The 22539-nt window shown below is 28.8% G+C and overlaps 1 protein-coding gene across 2 annotated transcripts in view; it reads right to left on the reverse strand.

The window, feature by feature from the left end:
• Positions 1 to 379: 379 nt before the first annotated feature.
• The window catches only part of LOC100200594 (uncharacterized), a 32188-nt gene continuing 10028 nt past the window's right edge, over positions 380 to 22539 (reverse strand). For both annotated transcript variants that reach the window (XM_065803424.1, XM_065803425.1), the window contains exons 3-8: positions 21073 to 21138; positions 18773 to 18828; positions 13641 to 13716; positions 11677 to 13334; positions 1781 to 1832; positions 380 to 1685 (exon numbers count right to left, since the gene is read on the reverse strand). In XM_065803424.1, coding sequence (XP_065659496.1) covers positions 913 to 1685; positions 1781 to 1832; positions 11677 to 13334; positions 13641 to 13716; positions 18773 to 18828; positions 21073 to 21138 — 2681 coding nt within the window. In that variant the 3' untranslated portion in view covers positions 380 to 912. The remainder of the gene's footprint in view (positions 1686 to 1780; positions 1833 to 11676; positions 13335 to 13640; positions 13717 to 18772; positions 18829 to 21072; positions 21139 to 22539) is intronic.

The raw sequence follows: 22539 nt of genomic DNA on the forward strand, positions 1-22539 counted from the left end.
TGTCTTTCCCCTTGAAGAGACCATGTTTCCAGTCGTACCGACTAATTGAGTAATTTTTTTTTTTTGATTTGCATTTTATTTAAATATAAAAAAATTAGTTTATTTTCGGAATTTTTTCCTCTTAGATTAATAAAATGACAGTGCTTCAAAAAAAATCTGGTTACGGGGCTGTAACACTCCCTATAATTTTGTATACGCAAACAGTTTGTTAGCTTCCAAGTTCGGTGATCTAAAACTGTTTCTCCTCAAAAACGAAACCTCAAAGATAAGTTATGCTTTCAAAATCGTATCAAAATTTCTTATAACCTTTTTTAACACTTTTTCTTAAATCATGTTAGTGACACGTCGTTTTGTCTTCTTTATCATTTAAAAGTCAAAATTGTTTCGAAAATTCGCTTTAAGCATATCAATAGAAATAAAAATATCAAGAAAATATAAACAAATAAATTCACTAACACATGGACAAAAACTGTACAGCAAGTAAAAAGAAACAAATTTAGAAAGCTTACGAGAAATGCAAGCAGAAAATTAAAAAAAAATATTTTCAACATATTAAAGTGAATTAAAAAAGAAAACTATTCTTTAGATAACACGCTTACACGCACACACATACAAACAAAAACAAAATTCTGCACTATGTTGCATAGTCACTTTTACACATCTAAAACGTTGTGTTTAAACAAGCTAATAATACAATATTAACGAAATTAACAAAAAATAGATATATAGATCTTGATTAAAACAGAATTTTTCGATTTATATTTTCAAATTAATGCTGGTATTAACAAATCAATTCTGAACCTATTAAAATGATTTTTAAACAAGTAGAATTTATAATAAGTAAATAAATAATCTAGAATCGTCTTTTCAGTAAAAATTAAATACGCTAAAAAAGGACAACCCATTTTCTGACTAATAGTCGCAGCTCTCAAGCTCAAATAATGAAACAAATTGTTCGCTTTGATCTATGCCATTAAACATATATTCGTTCCGTAAATGAACTGGGTGATCAGTTTCATTTGAATGAGATTGGCAGGACAGATCTAAAAAAGGATTATCAATGAGAATATCCTTCGATGGTGTGGTTTGAAAATGTATCGGGCGAGTCAATTCTGTATCCATTTCAACCCAACTAAGTTCTTGTTCATTACTCTCGGGGTTGATACTACTTACAGAATTGTTTTGAAAATTATCTAAATCCATTACAATTTCGTCTGATGAACTACTTGGAGAACTAGAGTCAAAGGCAACGTTAGAGCAGTTCGCTGATGTGTTTGGAGAATTTATAAATGACGATCTACTGGTGTATTCACTATAAGCTTCATCAGTCATCTGTTCAGATTGTTTATTATTACCTAACGAATCATCTTGCTTAGGAAACGATTCATTAGGTTCAAAATTATTTAACAGCTGATCATTGTCATTGAAATCTCCATTTTGGGAAGAAAATGAATGGTTTGTTTTTCTCTCGCAATGAGAGTCCAACCTGTTGTAAGAAATCGTTTCAAAGTTATCTGAATTACTTAAAATATCAGAAATGGAGAAAAAACTTGACTGTTGAGTACATGTAAAGTTATTATTTTTTTTATTACTAGATAAAGAACGTTGATGCAGATCACATTTATTAGGAACTTGTGTAGTAAATTTAGTATTTTCATTGACCGGCGACGAAGGTCTTGATAATTCTAGAATAGTAAATCATTCAAAACCAATAGACTTAATGAAAATTCAACGTAACCATTTCTAACAATACTAAAACTAAAAAATATATAATACACACCTCCTATTATATCAATGATATCGTCTATTTCACTAATTGACTTTGCACCATTCTAAATTTAATTTAAAAAAATTGAATTAGCTTTTTTAATTACATAAATAATTGCATAAAAGAGATAACAAAAGTAATTGCATAAAAAAGATAACAAAAATAATTGCATAAGAGATAAAAAAATTAATCGCATAAAAGAGTTAACAAATACTTTTAAATAACTCATTAGCTGGTTTAACAAGGGTTAGGTGTAGTCATGCATCAAGTGATTAATTTAGGGATCAATGCGGCATATTACAAATGTCTACATAAGGTAGCCCTCAAATACATTGCTTTATCACTCATAAAGACATTTGTAGACAACTTTAATGATGATTTTGGCTTATTGTTTACAGTTTAGAGTAAGTAAAATAGCCAAAAAATAAAGCATTAAATTTTAAAAACCTAATAAAAACTTGCATCATGAAAAAATAATATGTTATTTAACATGTGTGTGTATATACATATATATATATATATATATATATATATATATATATATATATATATATATATATAACATAAATTTCACATAAATATAATATAATCAAATGAAAATTTAATTATATTATATATATATTATATATATGTAATTAAATTTCACATAAATGAATGGATCTTTTAGAGATAGACATAACATAGACTTGTGCCTACCTCTAGAAGCCTTAACCAGACTTACGCCTATTGCTAAAAGTCTGGTTGGTCAAACATAATCGGTCAAACCCTCATAGACATAGGTTGGTGTAGGAGTTACTTGCCTTCTATTTAAGTATGATGTCACTGATGATGTCATACTAAAATAGTCATCAATGAGTGCTTCATTACATACATTGTTTGTATTTCAAAACTATAGAGTTGAGAAAAAGGTTTAACAACAATTAAAAAAATAAAACCAAAAACATCTTACTCAACTGTAGTGAGCATTCTGCACCTCTTGGAGGTAAATAGCATTACATTTTAAATAATGTACACATTGTTTTTTTAGTTTTTATCAAATTTTTTATAATTAAATCTCCCAGGTAGAACCAAAAACATTTTTGTAAATACACTATAAAAGTATGATAAAACTTCCCACCCCCAGGGGTTACAACTAGTTATACAAATACACCCCCAAAGGGTTTTACAATTTTGGAAAAAGTTAATAAGTGTCAATAATAAAACAAAACAAAGAAATAAAAGCAAAAAATCATAACAATAAACTTAAAGATAATTTGTCTATTTTGATTTTAGATCTACCAGATTTCAATCAGCTGGTAATAGCCTGCCCTCTGCAGCTTACAGAGATTTGATCTACCAAGATGGTTTCTGTAAGAACCCTAAATAGAGATGCATTACCTTAGATGTTTTTAGCATTTACTTAGAGATGTTCCTGGATTTTCTTTCCAACAATCTGGAGCCTGCCATGAAAACTATAAGATAACACCTCATAAATGAAAAAACTGATAAAATTTGTTTTGTAAAACAATATGTAATTATAATAAATAAAAAAATAAAAAAAGTAAGACTTGAAGAAATTGCGATAGTGAAAATGTTACTCTTCAGGTTTATGACTGATGTTTTGTACTTTTCGTACTCAGAGTATTATGGATAAGACACCAAGTTTATAAGTTTGTAACAAGGAGGATAGAAACATGGTAGAAACAGCAACCTTCTTTATATCTGTCTGCCCTTGTTTCTGAAGCATACCTGGTTGCAAACTCAGTCTCAAATGATCTTACTGACTTCAAAATAACATTTTGTTTCAAAGATCTATACCCCAAAGAGTCTGCATTGACTGCCAGTATGCAGAGATATAATGATATATATATATATATATATATATATATATATATATATATATATATATATATATATATATATATATATATATATATATATATATATATATATATATATATATACAATAGCAGGAATACAAGAATTGTTCATTCAAGTACCAACTTGACTGAACAATTCTTGCATTCCTGCTATTGTAGAGCAGGAAGTGAATAAGACATATGAGTGCAATATTTCAAACAAGTTTAGGATTGTCACAAGTCACAAGCTGTGTAAGGTGGTAAGTACAGTTAGCTGGCAGTTAGTTATTTACTGTAGTCAAAAATTTTGTTAATGACCTTGATCAATGACTGTGCAAAGAGAAACTTTGAAAGCGAATAGTTAGCATTAAGCAGTTTATTGAATTCTGCCAATCAAAGTTAAACAAAGCCGAATAAAAAAAATAAAAAGCTAATCAAAGTTAAACAAAGCCGAATAAAAAAATAAAAAACCAATCAAAGTTAAACAAAGCCAAATAAAAAAAATAAAAAGCCAATCAAAGTTAAACAAAGCCAAATAAAAAAAATAAAAAGCCAATCAAAGTTAAACAAAGCCGAATAAAAAAATAAAAAGCCAATCAAAGTTAAACAAAGCCGAATAAAAAAAATAAAAAGCCAATCAAAGTTAAAAAAAGCCGAATAAAAAAAATAAAAAGCCAATCAAAGTTAAACAAAGCCGAATAAAAAAATAAAAAGCCAATCAAAGTTAAACAAAGCTGAATACCGAATATTTATTAAACTTAGGTTACAAAGGTTAACAAATACTACTATTTGTTAAATGAATTGTAATATTTGTTGAACATATATTATTATTCAGTAAACTAACAGTGTAATTTGTTAAATGAACAATACTAATCGTTAAACAAATATTAAAGCATAGCAAAAATAAAATTCTTATTAAGACTAAACTTTTGAGAACTTTAAATTAACAAAAAACGCAAAAAAAAAGTAAACTTTTTAAATATAAACAAAGCTCACTACTTTTTTAAAAACAAAAAACAAAAAAATTTTCCTGAAAGATGAAAAAAAGATGCCTTGTTGGAAGTAAAGATGTAAAAAAAATTTTTTTTTTTCAACATCTTTACTTCCAACAAGGCTGCAAGCAACCACTACTAGAATTGGAAGTTACTGGAAAAGAAAAGATGAAGTTTATAGAGCAAGATAACGATTGACTGACAACTTAAAAGATTGCAAATTATATGAATCAGGAAAGCAAGATGAAGGAAGCAAATTCTAAAGACCTGATGTTCGAGGAAAAATTAGACAAATAAGAATTTTTGGAGCACTTAATGAGACTTAATAGAATGACGAGTAACGCGAGAATGAATTTTAGTAGATAGCACACGAGGCGCTAGCTCTTTAGAGCAGTGCCCATTATAGTATTATAGAAAAGAGAAAGAGAAGCAAGATTACAATGATGTGATAATGGTCGGAAGTTGGCTGCAAGAGCAGGTCCAACTATGTTTACAATGCGCTTTTGCATCTTGTCTAAAAGACAAAGAGCACCATTGGAAGATCCGCCCCAGATATGGCAACAGTATTCTATACAAGGACGGATTTGAGATTTATAGAGATAAAAAGTAGAATTCGGAGTAAAAAAGTGGTGCGCATGATAAAGGGATGCAACCTTAGTAGGGTAGATGACTAATTGAGAACATATCAATTCATAAATATAGGAAGATCTAGATTATTGCAATAATGATTAGCTAAAAAAAATTGAGTATTATCTAAGTTAAAGTTCACCAGCCACTGAGACCCCTTATGCTGTAGCAGAAGTGAGATCTTTTTCAAGCTCAATCAGAGAATGTTGTCTTCTTATCAAAACAAGAATAAATGGTAGTATCATCAACGAACAATGCCACATTGTAGAATTGTTCGCTGATGTAAACAATGATGTGAGAGTCTCTGGAAGATTGTTAATGTAAATTAAAAAGAGTGTAGGGCCAAAGATAGAACCTTGAGGAACCCCTGAAGTTACAGGATATGAAGAAGAGTGTTGCCTATCGAAGAGAACTTTTATACTACGATTGGTAAGGAAGAAGTCAATAATTTTAAAAATGTTACCTGATATACCATAAGAAGAAAGCTTATGGAGAAGACCAGCATGCTAAACTTTATCAAAAGCTTTATAAATGTTGAGAGTGATGGCATTTACTTATAAATGACTGGATCATCATCTATAACAACTTCTTAACTAGCCTAAGTTAGTCAGTCAACTGTTTCTTGGATTTTCAAACATTACAATGAACTTTAATCTATCAATCGCAAGTCAGGATCCAAGAATCCTTTCTTCAAAAAAGAAGGGGTTTAACAAAAAAAAAAAATTGGACTCAAAAATTCATTGTTCATACTTAAAGAATCCTGGGCTATCTGACTATTAAAGAGGAAATAAATACAATACATCATGTTTTTTTGTGAAAAGAATTTTTACAGTTTTCATTTATATTGCAAGATAAAATATCCAAACCATACAGAAAAGCAGTAAAAATGCATCAAAACATGAGCAAGAAAACTGTATGACAACAATTTGACAAAGTTCGATAGCTACCTAATTATTGATGAGCAAACTTGTGTCAACTCCCTTCGGACATTGTTAGCAGTTTGTATAAATTATTTTAGACATTAATGTTTAGAACACAAATAATTCTTATGGATATTATACCCCCATAAAGAAGTTTACATGAGAATGCATGCAAAATCCATAGCAGTAAAGGTAAAAATCAAATAATATGAAATAAAATAACAAATAGTTAGTTGTTTGTTTAATGTAAACACTATTTGCTGGTGCTTAGTCAGCTATTGTTAACAACTGTTGGTGGATACTCAACATTGTCGGCGAAACTCTGACAATATGCAACAGAGGCTTATTACCAGCATTAGTATCTGTCACATAATGTCAGACTTCCATCTGAAAGCTAGGTCAAGGATAAAAAGAAGAAAATTTTACAAATCTTTCCAAGAATCTGTTTAAATGTATTTGCTCAAATAATTTCTTTGACATATTTTTGTATCCTTTTGAGAAAAATGTACAGAATTTGATTTTACATTTAATGTACAAAATTTTAAACAAAAAATTGAATTTTATATACTGCTGAAATTAAGCTATAAAAATATTTTGATATGATTTTAATGAGGGGATTTTAATGAGGGGATTTTAGAGAATAAGAAGAAAAATACTGTGCTTAAAGAAAAATTAAAAAATTTTAATTTTGGGTAATAGCGTGCATCATGAGAAAACTCATATTTTTAGATTTTGAATTTATACTTTATATAAAGGTGACAGGATGGCATCACGCCTCTTTTCAAGCATTATGTGTGTGTACGTGTGTGTGTGTGTGTGTGTGTGTGTGTGTATATATATATATATATCAGGGATGCGGAGTCCCAAAAGGACTCCGGCTTTATATCTCTACTTTTTCCAAGTCTGTAGTTTCCAGAAGCTCTAAACATGTTTGTTGACTTATGATATGCTATAAGAAAAAATTTCATGAGATTTAATGACTTGAAACTTGTTATTTTTTAGCCCGGAGTCCTTGCCGCCATTATACTAAAGAACTCCAGGCTCAAAAAATGATTGTTCCTCTAACCTAAAAGTCTTAAATTTTTTCCTATTAGTAGTCCATAAACTTATTTATATTTTTAGAGCTCCTGGATACCAAAAACTAGCATAAAGTAATCTTTTTGTGACTTTCAAATCCGGAGTCCTTTTTAGGACTCCGCATCCCTGATATATATATATAAATATATATATATATATATATATATATATATATATATATATATATATATATATATATATATATATATATATATATATATATATATATATATATATATAAAATTACTTTAATATATTATTCACTTTTATAGTGCATATTTTGATTGTTGTAATAGTTCTTAAAATGCTTGCATTCTATTATAGTAAGAAAATATAAAACATTTTTTATAAGCAGTAAAAATTTCTATACCTCTTGGTCAAATTTTTTATTAAATAAGTAATGTTAATAAGTAAACGAACAGCTAGTGTGAAAACCCAAAGACAATGCTTCTCTAAAGAATTGTTTGACAATGCAACAAATGACGCTTGTTATATATATATTCTTGTAACATTAACATTACAAACATATTCTTGTAACAAGTATAAAACCAAGTTTTGTATTTAATAAACAATTTTTTTTATAAATAAACAGATCGTGCAAAAACTAAAAGCTCTTGTAAGAATCTGTTTTGAGCAGCAGCTCGCATGGCTCGTCATGTTTGTTTTAAGAGAGCTTTTCTACGCCCTGGCACTCATTTACTCCCACCGAGGCCTATACATATACATATATATATATATATATACATATAAATATATATATACATATATATATATATACATATATATATATATATATATATATATATATATATATATATATATATATATATATATATATACATATATATATACATATATATATATTTTTTAAAATAATTCACCTCCCCAAAGCCGAGAAGGCCACTACAGATGAGGAGGCTACTTGTGGTTATCACCCTCTCTCAACTCTATAACTCCAAAACACGAACCTTGACGAACAAGGCCGCTGCGCGGAGAAACAAGTTGAGCGCGGTACTACCAGGGACGTGGTGGGAATCGAACTCTGAACCTCTCGCTTACGAAGCGAGCGCTCTACCACTACACCACTACTGCATATATATATATATATATACATATATATATATATATATACATACATATATATATATATATATACATATATATATTAGTAGAAAATCACTTAATAAAATTTTTTTTCCATTTAATACTGTGTTTCATCAACAAAGATTCATCAGAAATGGATGATCAAATTAATAAAACTTCAATTTATACCAAAAATTAAATTACAGGAAGTTGCAAATGTCTTAACTACTGTAAATTTTCACACATTTGTGAAATTTGCTGACACTATTATAAAAAGAATTCTTTAGAAATGATTACTTATGCTATTTTTTTAAATTTTTTTTTAAAAAGGGTAGTTAATGTAAATATTATTTGAACTCATTTATTTTTATAGTTTTTTAGGAGAAACTTATTTTCGTGCCTACATTTAGAAATTAACTCCGATCTTTTGTTTAATAAACATACTTGATTTGCATATGTAATTATTTCAAATTTTTCATGTAGGCATAGTATGCATTTTTTGGAAATATTGTTATATGCAGGCGCTGTTTTAAGGATAGACCAATTCAGTATAAAATCATCAATATTTTTTTCTTTTAATTCCCATATATATTTTGACAGCATGGTGTGTTTTGAATACTTTTTTATTCTTGATTGACTGAAGATTGCTTATGATTGGCAAAACGTTTTTTCCATTCACCCTCTGTTATGCCAATATATTGTTTATCAGGTACATTCTTAGAGGAAACAACACATTTATATACCACATTTTTTGATAAACAACTTCCACTCATTGGACAATTGATTTTTTGTTTACAATTAAAATTTTCTGTAGTTTTTTCATTTAGGATTTCTTTTTTGTTTAACAAAACCTTATTGTGACCTTTTATAATTCTTTCCATATTTTTTGTGCAACTGTAGCTTTTTGAAAAAACATTTAAAAAATAGCATAAGTAATCATTTTTAAAGAATTCTTTTTATAATAGTGTTAGCAAATTCCACAAATGTGTGAAAATTTACAATAGTTAAGACATTTGCAACTTCCTGTAATTTAATTTTCGGTATAAATTTAAGTTTTAATAATTTGATCATCCATTTCTGATGAATCTTTGTTGATGAAACACAGTGTTAAATGGAAAAAAAAATTTATTACGTGATTTTCTACTAATATATAATTGCTCTGTTCTTTTAAGAACATTGAGCACTCTATTGTGTAGAATACTTTTTAAAGTTGTTTAAATATATATATACATATATATATATATATATACATATATATACATATATATATATACATATATATATATATATACATATATATACATATATATATATATATATATATATATATATATATATATATATATATATATATATATATATATATATATATCAGTTACAAAATTAGCATCTGCTAAGGTTGCATCTCTTTATCATCACTTTCTTACTTCGGATTCTATTCTCTATCTCTATAAATCTCAAATCTGGCCTTCTATGGAATATTGTTGCCATATCTGGGGCGGATCTTCCAATGATGCCCTATTAAACAAGGTTCAAAAACGCATTGTAAACATAGTTGGACCTGCTCTTGCAGCCAACCTCCAACTATTATCACATCATCGTAATGTTGCTTCTCTTTCTCTTTTCTACAAATACTATTATGGGCACTGCTCTAAAGAGCTAGCCTCTCTTGTGCCATCTACTATAATTCATTCTCGTGTTACTCGTCACTCAATTAAGTGTCATCCTTTTTCTGTGACTGTTCCTAAGTGCTCTAAAAACGCTTATTCGTCTAGTTTTTTTCCTCGAACATCAGCTCTTTGGAATTTGCTTCCTTCATCTTGCTTTCCTGATTCTTATAATTTGCAATCTTTTAAGTCGTCCGTCAATCGTTATCTTGCTCTACAATCTTCATCTTTTCTTTTTCAGTAACTTCCAACTTTAATTAGTGGCTGCTTGCAGCCTTGTTGGAAGCGAAGATGTATAAATATATATATATATATATATATATATATATATATATATATATATATATATATATATATATATATATATATATATATATATATATATATATATATAGACTTAACTAAAACCTTCAGTATATATACACTTTGCCTATTTTAAAAAAAATAGTGAACGCATGTTCACTCATTGCACCTATCTCTATACATTTATTGACTGATTTAATAAATAAATGTACACTTCGCTGCATGTAAAGAATAAAACTACTTCTATAGAGATATGAAAGACTATTGAAATATGAAAGAACATTTAACATGTTCCAGCAAATTATATGCACTTCATTTAATCTACCGGAGATTCTATTTTTGTACTTCATTTAATGATCTCAATCTGAGCAGTATAAAATTTTCTCTGCCATTAAAAGTACCTAACATACTATATTTAAAAATAAAAGTACCTAACATACTACATTTTAAAATTTTAAATCTAAGCAGTTACCCTTAAAGCTTCTTGAAATTTTAACAGAAAAAGCTAAACATTTTTTTTCAAATTCAAAATAGTTCTCTATTAAAGTAATAATACTTAGTTTGCATCTAGGGTTTGACCACAGGATTTTTTTTCTAGGGTCCAACCACAGCACTTTTTTAACTTTTTTCTTCCCATTCAATATAAAAATGTACTTAATAAACAAACAAGTTGTACTTTATAACAAGGACAAAATGTAGTCCTTGTTATGAAGTACAACTACATAAAAATGTACTTCATAAACAATGACAAAATGTTGAATGAAAAAAAATCTAACAATAATTTTATTATTTTAAACACGCAAATATATATATACATATATATATATATATATATATATATATATATATATATATATATATATATATATATATATATATATATATATATATATATATATATATTCTTTTACTATTTTTCAAATTTTTATAAAATTTCACTTCTTTTGAGACCCAACATGATATGCTTTTAAAAAACACATTTTTTTAAAGTCATTTTTTCAGTTAATTTTTTCAAAATTATTGGGGGGGAAAATGCCCCTGTTGTCCCCCCTGGTTGATACGGACCTGTATATTATATATATATATATATATATATATATATATATATATATATATATATATATATATATATATATATATATATATATATATATATATATATATACATATATATACATATATATATATATATACATATATATATATATATAAACATACGCACACACATATGTATGTATGTATGTATGTATGTATGTATGTATGTATTTACATACATGCATACATACATACATACATACAAATATGTACATATATGAATGAGAGCTTATCCATCATTCAAACAAAATTATATGCAACTATAATAAATAAAAAAAAGTTGAATAGCATTTAGCTAAAACTTACCACATCTCTCTGAGTGTGTAAATGATCTTTTTGAGAGTTTATATCTTGAACAGGAGTACTTGCTGAATCTTTATTAGTCTGCTTATTTTCATTTAAATTTGATATGAAACTATTTGGCTTATGTGGCTCTGAAAATGATCTTTCTCTTAACTGATCATTTTTAACATTTGAAACTTTAAAACTGTCTGAAATGTTTACAATCGTTGGACTTATTATGTAATCGTTTGAGTACTTAATAGTTGAAGGCACACTTTGAGAAAGTTGGCCTAATTCGTTAGCAGATGGATGAACAGATATATGTTGTGGCATCATATATGTCACACCATTAGATTGATAATAGTGAGGAATTATAGTCTTTTCACTGACATAATGAGGCTGTTGATATATAATTGTTGATGAGCCACTTAAAGATAATTGAAGGGAAGGCTCAGAAGATTTTGGAAAAATTGTTTTGATCCCTGTTTTAACATCGTCTATTTTTGCATAACTAACTAAAGGTTGAATAATGTGCTGCACTTGTTGAGTAGGAGCAAAACTTGTCTGACTAATTTGATACTCTGGAATAGATTGATTAGGAACTGCATATATGAGTTGATACGTTTTTCCTCCTGCAGTAGAATAAGTTGTAACTTGAAGAACAGATGAATTAGAGATTGAAAGACAAGATGAATTTTCAGGAGAAGCTAATAGCAGTGAATCTTTAACTCTGTTATAATCAGTTTGTGTTGAATGACCTTCTTCATAAGCCAACAAACGTTGAATTAGTCGGGCTTTAGAGCCTGAAACAAGCAAGCCACGCTGTTTTAAATGTGCACGCAACTCTATAACCCGCATCTCTTCAAGATTTTTGCCATCTAATGATAATAGTACAGCAGGTTTACTGTTCATACTTGTGTTTTTTTCTACAACACTCTCAATTTTCTCTGTCACGTTAACCATATTATCTGTATTACCTTGAATTGCATTTAACATTGCATTTTGTTGCATAACTTGCAAACGTAGATACAAGGTCTGCTGATCAAGTAAACTCTGATAACGTTCGTCAATATGATTATCTTTTAAAGAGTGCATATCAGCTGGGCGACACTCGTGAAATTTTAATTTTTTTACCCTTTGTTTCTGAGGTCGAAACTTTTTATTTGCAAGTGCTTTGATAAGCTTATCATTTTCTTTTTGGGATAACGAAATCTGTGTTGGTATAAACAAAGCGTTTGTTGAAAAATCTTTAAATTGAATTTGATTTGACAGTTCATTGGATATATTTGGAAGTTCATTGGATATGGATTTAACTAATTGTTCTTTTTGATGATCTTTTTTGTTTAAATCTGAAATTAAATTACTTGTTGATGAGACTTGAACAGCCTCAAAGAAATTTTTGTGAAGTAAAGGACTCTGCAAAGGAGAACTAGGCGAAGGAGCACACTTAAGGGTGTTGATTTTACTTTCTAATTCTGAAATCATTGCTACATTTCTGTTTAAATTTTCAAATGAAACTTCTTTAAGGGCATTTTGTATAGGTGATTCAACAGATAAAATCTTTTCCTGTATAAGTTCTAAAGGACCAGGTCTTTGAAGTAAATGCTCACTAAGATGATCAGCGATACGCTGACGCTCAAGTTTTGTAAGTGACTGAAGTAAAGTCCCATCAGCTTTAGTGTCTAAAATAAGTTAAACATGATGATTGTTACTGAATATTAAAAAAATTACTAAAAATATTACTGTAAGAATATCAAATTAAAAGCAAAAAATGTATTTTAACTACATTGCAACTGTGTTGTTTCTTAAAATCTTTTACAATAATCTTAGTCAATATACTTTAATTCTTAAACAATAATCGAATTTTTAAAACTTTGATGAAATTTTATCAACTTACTCAAAATATTTTATGAGTAATTTATCATTTTTATAAAAAAACAAATTAATTGATGAGATACAATTGCTGTAAACAAATGGTTCTTGTTCACCTGTCAGTATATGTCTTTGGACTAACTGGTTACGACTAGGTCGTACACGAATCTTCTTCTGCAGAAAATCACTTGTCTATCATACAAAATAAAACCAATACAGATGCAATTTTATGCAGTATACATAAATACATACATACATATACATGTATATAAACACACACACACACACACAAATATATATTTTTTTGTGTTCCTTTTGCTCATAAAATAAGCCACAAAAAATATTTTTGGTGTAACGTATATTGTAGAACTGCCTCAAAGACCATGAAGTTTCATAATTTGGCTAATTTGAAATTTTGAGTCAAAAGTGAACATACTTCGCACTTTTTGCTATTGAAATGCAATGGTAAATAAAATGTAAATATTTGATTGTTTAATTAACTAAGTAGACAAATATTTGTAATAGTTCACTGATATTTGTATATTCGAGTTCGACCTATAGCGCTTTGTTTCAAGTTTGATATTTGTCACAACTGCAGTAGGCCTATCACAAACAGACAACTAATGTCTATTTATGTTTATTAAGTAGCGTAGCTTTCTTTGAGTTAGGAAAGCATTTACGATGTTGTTCAACAACTTGAAACAGATATTGTTTCTGGTCTTCCTGTTTCGTCAGTGAGGAATTGAATGTAGTGGCTAAAGTGATAGCCCTCTCAGCACTGTCATTAATTAATTTAAAGATTCAGCAGTGTTCTTTCCAATGATGAACAATGGCAGTTCCGGCCACTTATCTACATCTTCTGACAGAAAGGAGGTGTCAATTTGAAGGGCTGCTAAGAACAGGTGGGATTCAGGTCCAATGAAATGATAGAGAATTTTTGTGCTGAAGTTTTCTTTTCCTGTATATCTGACTGAACAATTTTCATTTCTTCCGGCTGGGTGCTCTCAGTCGACTCGCTATTTTCTGCTTTGTGTTCAGTGTCAACATGTCTGAGAAGAGGCTAAGAGGTACCATTTCTTTGTTAAGTACCATAAATGACGCCCAATTACACTGGTAGCCGCTTAGGCTACTGCATCATTAGTTGAATGGTAGTCTGCAATGGCTCGAATGAAGTTCAGATCATCGCTCAGAGCATTGCATGCATTTGGAGATGCCTTCACATAAATCAGTGTGACAAACAAACTGTACTCTAGACTGAAACAGAAAGATTTTCAAATTGTATAGCAACTTTGACATCTATCTCGCATGATGGAATGCACCAAAAACTCTGAAACTAACACCTCTTGGAGGACAGTGTCCCAGGAAAATCAATGTGAGTTCAAGAAGTTCTCGGTAATCTTCTCTCGGAAAACATTCTTCTTGTCCGATAGAGCATTCTTTTTGAAAATGAGTACATCATACTTGAGGTTGTCAAGACTGGCATTTAAACAACTATCCATACAACACTTGTAATCGCCTTGGCCTATTTGAGGCTAAAATTCCTGAAAACGACGAAATAGACCAAACAATTTCTTAAACACGCCTCCACATACCACAAGCACACGATGTCTACAAGCAAGCCAGAATAGATCTTTGCGTAACTTCTTCTCCAGTAAAACCCAAGATCCATTTAAATGACCTGTGTTAGATGCAGTTGTGTCAAATGATATTCCAAAATCTGCTCCATCAGATTCCACTCCAGTAAAGTTGCAAATGTTGACTGTACCACCTGTTCTCCTGTTCCCTGTTCAATTTTGGGGATGGCAAGAAGTTTCTTGGTATGACAGCCTGTTACCAGAATTGCGATAAGGTCTTCTTTCTTTGGTTCACCACTGATGGCTGGAAGTAGTTTACCATCAATATGGACAACCAAGGGGCCATCAGCAGCAAATGAAGCCTTCATGCTGTTAGCTTGATGGATTCAGTGCATTCTTCTGCTTCTACGAATACTACTGGGAGACAGTAGCAAGATAGTTACATTTTGGTTACTGAAGGTTTGTGCTGCTGCTGTGAGGATCAACGCAGCTTTTTTGTCGCTGATATTTGTACGATCCAGCACTGCTGCAACCTCAGGTGTTAAAACATGCTTGGCCACTACTTTTGCACGTTTTGGAGTCTTATTGAAGCTGGCCTGATCTTCTCTAGATGCTTCATCTTGAGATGATTCAGCTTCAGAAGTGTTATGGTGACTCCTCTCCATCAAAAACAACAATAAAACGTTGGTTTGCTGACTTCAAACATGTTCGTAGAGACACCGATGATGCAGAACGCAGTGGACATCCAAATGAGGCGGTAACACCAGAAAACATCAAAAAAATCCACAAAATTGTTTTGAATGATTGAAAAGTGAAGTTACGTGAGTTAGCTGACATCGTAAATATATCAAAAGAATGTGTTGGCTTTATATTGCATGAGCATTTGACTATGAGAAAGCTCTGTTCAAAGTGGGTGCCGCGTTTGCTCACTGTTGACCAAAAACAAGAACGTGTTGATGATTCTGAGCAGTGTTTGGCCATGCTTAAACGTAACAAACCGGAATTTTTGAGTCGATATATGACAATGGATGAAACATGGATCCATCACTTCACTCCGGAATCAAAATGATCGTCATCTGAGCGGACAGCAACTGGTGAAACTTGTCCAAAGCGCCCGAAAGCCAATCGGCTTGAAAGGTTATGGCTTTGGTATTTTAAGATGTGCGTGGTGTAATATGTATTGATTATCTTGAAAAGGGAAATACCATCAACAGTGAATATTATATAGCGTTATTGGAGCATTTGAAGGCCGAAATTGCAAAAAAACGACCGCATATGGCAAAGAAAAAAAATTTGTTTCATCATTTTTTCACCGTGTCACAAGTCAATCAAAACAATGGCAAAACTACATGAATTGAACTTCGAATTGCTTCCACATCCACCGTATTTGCCAGATTTGGTTCCCAGCGACTACTGGCTGTTCGCAGACCTCAAAAAAATGCTAAGCAGTAAGAAATTTTGAGGCCTATTTTGAAGCAAAAGATAAATTGTCTGCAAAAGTGGTATTGAAATGTTAGAGCGGCGCTGGAATGATTGCGTTGCTCTTGATGGAGATTACGTTGGTGAATAAAGCTAATTTTGACCAAAAAACTCCGTGTTTTCTTTGTTAAATTAGTATTATTCAGTAATTTTGAAAACAATGTCTAGTACTTTACTTATAATTTGAATATTTGAGAAACTTATTGTGAAATTATAAATATCAGACTAGTGTGTAATTTACATAGAATATTTAATATTTATTTCACTGCATAAGATATTTAATATTTATAAATGTATTGTGCTATTTTTTTAAATAAGTAAGTTTGTTGGAATATATTTGGAAACAATTTTTAATATTAAATAATAGTATTGCAAAGCAATAGCAATCCATAAACTTGTAAACCCGTATTCCATACAAACTTCAGGTGCTTTGAGGCAGTATTAAACAAAGTAGTATCTCAAAAATAATTGACACTTTTGCTGCAGTGATATAAAGAAACACAAAAAAGTATTAGCACTTGATTAGAAATAACTTATTTTTTGGCTATGGTATGTGAACCACCCTAATATATATATATATATATATATATATATATATATATATATATATATATATATATATATATATATATATATATATATATATATATATATATATATATATATACGAGGTGTGTTTAAAATATACCTGGAATTTTTGTTTTTTCAAAAAAATATTTATTTATTTGTCTACGCTACTGCCAATCCTTGAAACTCTTCTCAAACTGGATCTTTGGGATAGCCTCTAGTTCATTTAGCAATGCGCTTTTAATCTCATCTATGCTAGTGAAACAACAGCCTTTTAAGATTTTTTTCATTTTTGGGAATAAGAAAAAGTTACACGGAGCCATATCTGGTGAATATGGAGGTTGGGGCATGACTACAGTGTTGTTTTTGGCCAAAAAATTATGAAAAAGCAATGGCGAGTGAGCAGGTGCATTATTGTGGTGCAAAAGTCATGAATTAATGCCATAAAACTGGGCGTTTTTTTCAGATTGCTTCAGTAAATGTCGCATAACTTCAAGGTAATACTCTTTATTAACCATACAACCTTGTGGTAAGAACTCATGATGAACTACGCCATTATAATTGAAGAAAACAGTAAGCAAAACCTTAAATTTGATCGAACTTGACGTGCTTTTTTCAGTCTTGGTGATTCAGGGTGCTTCCAATGTGACGATTGTGCTTTGGTTTTGACATCGTAACCATACACCCATGTTCCATTACCGGTTATGACCTTTTCAAGCAAACGTTTTGGAATGAATTTTGCTGCCACTTATTTCATGCCCAAAACATTTTGATATGCCAAATTCATCGGCAACTTCTCTTATTGTGATTCGGCGTTCATTCATTCATAATTTTTTCCACTTTTTTCACATTTTCATCGATTATTGACATGCTGGGTCAACTGGAGCATTCGTCATCTTCAAAGTCTTTGCGGCCATTATGGAAACGCTTATGCCACTCGTAAACACTTTTTTTCTTCATAGCAGACTCACCATAAGCTTTTTGCAACATTTCACACACTTTGTTACACTTTATTTTATTTTTTACGCAAAATTTAATACAAATTCTTTGACTCTTCAAATCTTCCATTTTTTAAACAAGCAAAAATCGCCAAGCTCATAAAAACACGTTGAACCTTAGTGACTACCACAGACAAAGTAAACAATAAATATAGCTGAGAATTTTATCATACTTTAGGGGCATGTATACCAACACAAAAAAAAAATGCCGACAATCGGACTCTACAAACCCGCAAAATTTAAAAATTCCAGGTATTTTTTGAACACATCTTGTATATATATGTATATATAGAGAGAGAAACAGAGACAGAGAAAGAGAGAGAGAGAGAGAGAGAGAGAGAGAGAGAGAGAGAGAGAGAGAGAGAGAGAGAGAGAGAGAGAGAGAGAAGCAGTATTTTTGTTTACTTTAAAAGTGGGCAAAAAATACTGCTAATTTAGGTTGACACTAAATATCACTGATGTCATACTAAATAAGACTAAAGAATGTTTCAGTACATACAAAAACTGCATGTTTGGGTTGTATCAACATAAAAAAGACTTTTATTAAAGCAAAAAAAAAAAAAAGTTATTTTAATAACACAAACTTGAAAAAAACTATTATTAAAAGAAGCACAAATGTTTACTTATTACCTTTCTCCTCTCCAACTGAGTGACTTTGTCATATATGCCAGGATTTGTTAATTGAGCTAAACAAATGTAAAAAATATATACATTCATAATCTTATATTTTAACAATTATACAATACACAAAAATACAGATTTCAAAACAAACCTTTATTTATTTTCAAAAACATTTATACATATTTTTATTGGTTGGAAAAAAATCTATTGTATTTATAATGAACATAATTAGTAATAAAAAGTTTTACAGTTACCATGGAAAATACTGCTAAGGCCTGCTTTGCAAACAAGTTTTAAAATTTGAATAAAAAAGACAATAAAGACAATAATTTTTCTAATTATGATATAAAATTAATTAAAAGTAAATAACTTTCTTATTTTTTATGTTTTTTTAAAGTAGGGTAAAGTAGGGTAAAGTAGGGTAATGTTGGTCAGTGGTATAATGTGGATCTAATCAACATTTATTAGTTTTTCAGAAGAAAAGGCCTACAGAAAAAAGGTCTATAAGAAAAACAAAATTGTAACTCTTTAATTGTAAATTGTAACTCAAAATTGTAACTCTCAATTCCTGTGCAAGTCATAACAAAGAAACAAATCTCTTATCCCCTCTTCTTCCTTAGAGCATAAAGTAATTTATGGGAAACCTCTTTGCAAGTTTTTAAGTATATTTTTAAAGAAGATTCAAAATGGTCCATACATTTAATCAGATTTTTATCTAAAATCTTCAACTTTGAGAAAAGGGTGTTAAAAATCGACTCATATAACATATAAAAAATGTTTTATGCGGAAGAAAAATTACTAGATAATTAAGTTCAATTAATTTTAAGATGGAAAAGCAAAATTTTTATGGAGTCATATTGTTTTAAATTAATAGTAGCTTTCAATTTAAATTCTTCCTTAAACAAAATTTTATCTAAACTTTTTAATAGTACTATGACTTTCAAATTTGAATATTATAATAATATTTGAATATTAAAATGTGATTTTTATTACATATTTAGATAAGTGGCAAAAAAAACTGTGGAAATTAAACTACAAGTAAGCTCTTGATTCTTTCAAAAACAGGAAACAAAAATTAAAAAATTACTTATTTTGTATTTCTAAATTGGTGCTTTGAATGAGTAAAGTTTTTTTTTGCATTTAAAACATCAATTGAAGTACTATATTTAAACTTTTGATCAAATAATTCAAATATAATACATACTTAATGACTTTGGTCATGGTTTACATGAAATATTTCTTCAAAAAAATAAAAATATGACTTGGGTCTATTGAACACAACTCAAATCGATGCTTCTTAGACAACTTTAAAAATATATATAAACTTTTTTAAATGCAATTTACTAAAAATAATGCCTTATTATGATTTTAAATTAGTTTTCTTCAAAAAATAGATTGTATATATATATATATATATATATATATATATATATATATATATATATATATATATATATATATATATATAATAGCTGTGATTAATAAATAAATGCAAATAATGCTAGATATTTTTATAGTTTTCCTGGGGTAAATGATATAAAGCTTTTTTTTTTATATTTGCTATATGAAATATACTAATTATTCTCTTCAATTATAAGTTTGTTAGTAAATAATGAGATAAATGTCAACAACAAAATATTTTTTTAATGTATTCACTTTCCAAGGCAGAGGGGGCCAATTCAAGTCAAGGAGGCTACTTTTGTTTTTAATTATTGTTACAACCCTCTCTTAACTCTAGAACTTCAAACCATGACAAACAAGCCTTGAGTGCAATACTACCAGTGACGTGGTGGGGATCAAACTCGGAACTTCTCAATTATAAAGCAAATATTCTACCTTTACCGCACAGAATAATATGATAGTAATAGTAATAATGATATGATATTGTAAAAAATGTTAATATGCTTATTTAATACAAAACTATACAAAACATTTAAAACAATTGTAACTTAAAGACATTTTTAAAATAAAAGATCTTTGAACCTTGACTTTTACAACAAAGTTGTTGCATATATGATATTTTGAGATTAAAGATGAGGTAAGATTATTCTTTATTACAAAATTATTTGATCAAATTTTTATGAAAAAATAAAAAAACTTAACAATTTACTCTAAAGTTTCAAAACAAAAATTTCAAAAATAATATTTAACTATTCAAAAAAATTGAAACAAAAATTTTCTTACTTTAGCTTAAAACAAGAAAATCAGATTCATAAGTTAAGTTCAAATTTGTGGCAAGTATTAAGAAATGATAAAAAGTGAAAAAAATGAAAAAAAAAATTTTTTAAAGAAACTTGTAGATAACCAACCTGGAATAATGTGACGCTCAACCAAAGACACACGATCTGGTCTATGTTTTAACCTTCTTGCAAGTACTATAATTGAAAGGAAAAAAAATAGTAAAATATTTTTAAAAGAATATATATAAAACTGAGTATAATTGAAGGAATACATATGTATTTCTTCTTGTATTCAGATTAAAAATTTTAAATTAGGACCAAATAAAACTGAAACTGAACAAAAAGTTTTTTTTCATAGCAGTGGTCATGTGGTCTAAGGGTTAAAAAATTGTTTACTCAAAGATCACAACTATTAATAAGGAATAACTTGTCATATTTTTATTCATTTGTTTTTCTTGAAAATTGAAAATGTTTTGTTAAGGGTCTCTCAAAATATTAATTTTTTAAATATATTTCGGCATTACATATTCAACATAGTTACCTTAAAAACAATCAAAACATATTCTATGAACAAAAATTTTAGATTAGTAAATCTTACATATTATAGTTTTGCAAACAATATAAATAATGTATTTAATCACAACATAAAAAAATAGTTCAGTTAACCCTTTGACTGCTTGATAAAATTAAAAGATGTTTAGAAAAATTTAATTAAAAAAACTGAAAATGGAAAAAAAAACAGCTTTGAGATTTGTATGCCATTTTTCATTTAAATTTATAAACAAAAAATTTAGGCCCTCATTGTATAAATAATGAATGATATTAAGAAAAGCGATATTTTTTGCAATAAAGGTCATAATTTTAAAGATAACGCTTGCCACAAGGTTAAACATGTTTCAAACTGTATGTGACTTCACATTAAAGTAGCAACTTTGAATAATCATTGTGCAATTATTATTTTTTGTAATCAAACTCTTCTCATTGTCAGTTAAAATATTAGTGGATAGTATATAGTGCTTGTTTCGAGTACTTTTTAAGGTCATATACAGACCTTTAATACTCAATGAACTGATGTATATGATAAGTAATAAAATATACTTGTGTGTTTATTCTGATTAAAAGTCTATTAAAAGAATTAGTAAACTTTAGTAATCTTTGAAGTACACAATCAAGAGTATACAGTAACAGTACCATACAGTAACAACAGTAATATACAGTTAAACAGTACCATACAGATATATTATTCAAATAATATAAAACATTAAGGTTTTTAACTCAAGATATCATGAAATAATATAACACATAAAGGTTTTAACTCAAGATATCATTAAACAATAAACAACATGAAAGTTTAAGAGTTTAAGATTGCAAAAGAGATTCTCTGCGGATTTTTTGAAACTTGAAAAAATAACAATTTATATCAATAATCAAATTTTATTCTGTATAAGTACTAATGCTAATGAAGATGGATTGATAATTTTTTCCCTAATAGCTTATCAACAGACAAAACATGCATAAACATTTTAGGTGGTAATTTCATGCATGTTTAGAAATATTTTAAAAAGCTACATGTTCCCCAAAGTCTAATGTTCCCTG

This window comes from Hydra vulgaris, chromosome 08, assembly GCF_038396675.1.
Source record: "Hydra vulgaris chromosome 08, alternate assembly HydraT2T_AEP".
Lineage (NCBI taxonomy): Eukaryota > Metazoa > Cnidaria > Hydrozoa > Anthoathecata > Hydridae > Hydra > Hydra vulgaris.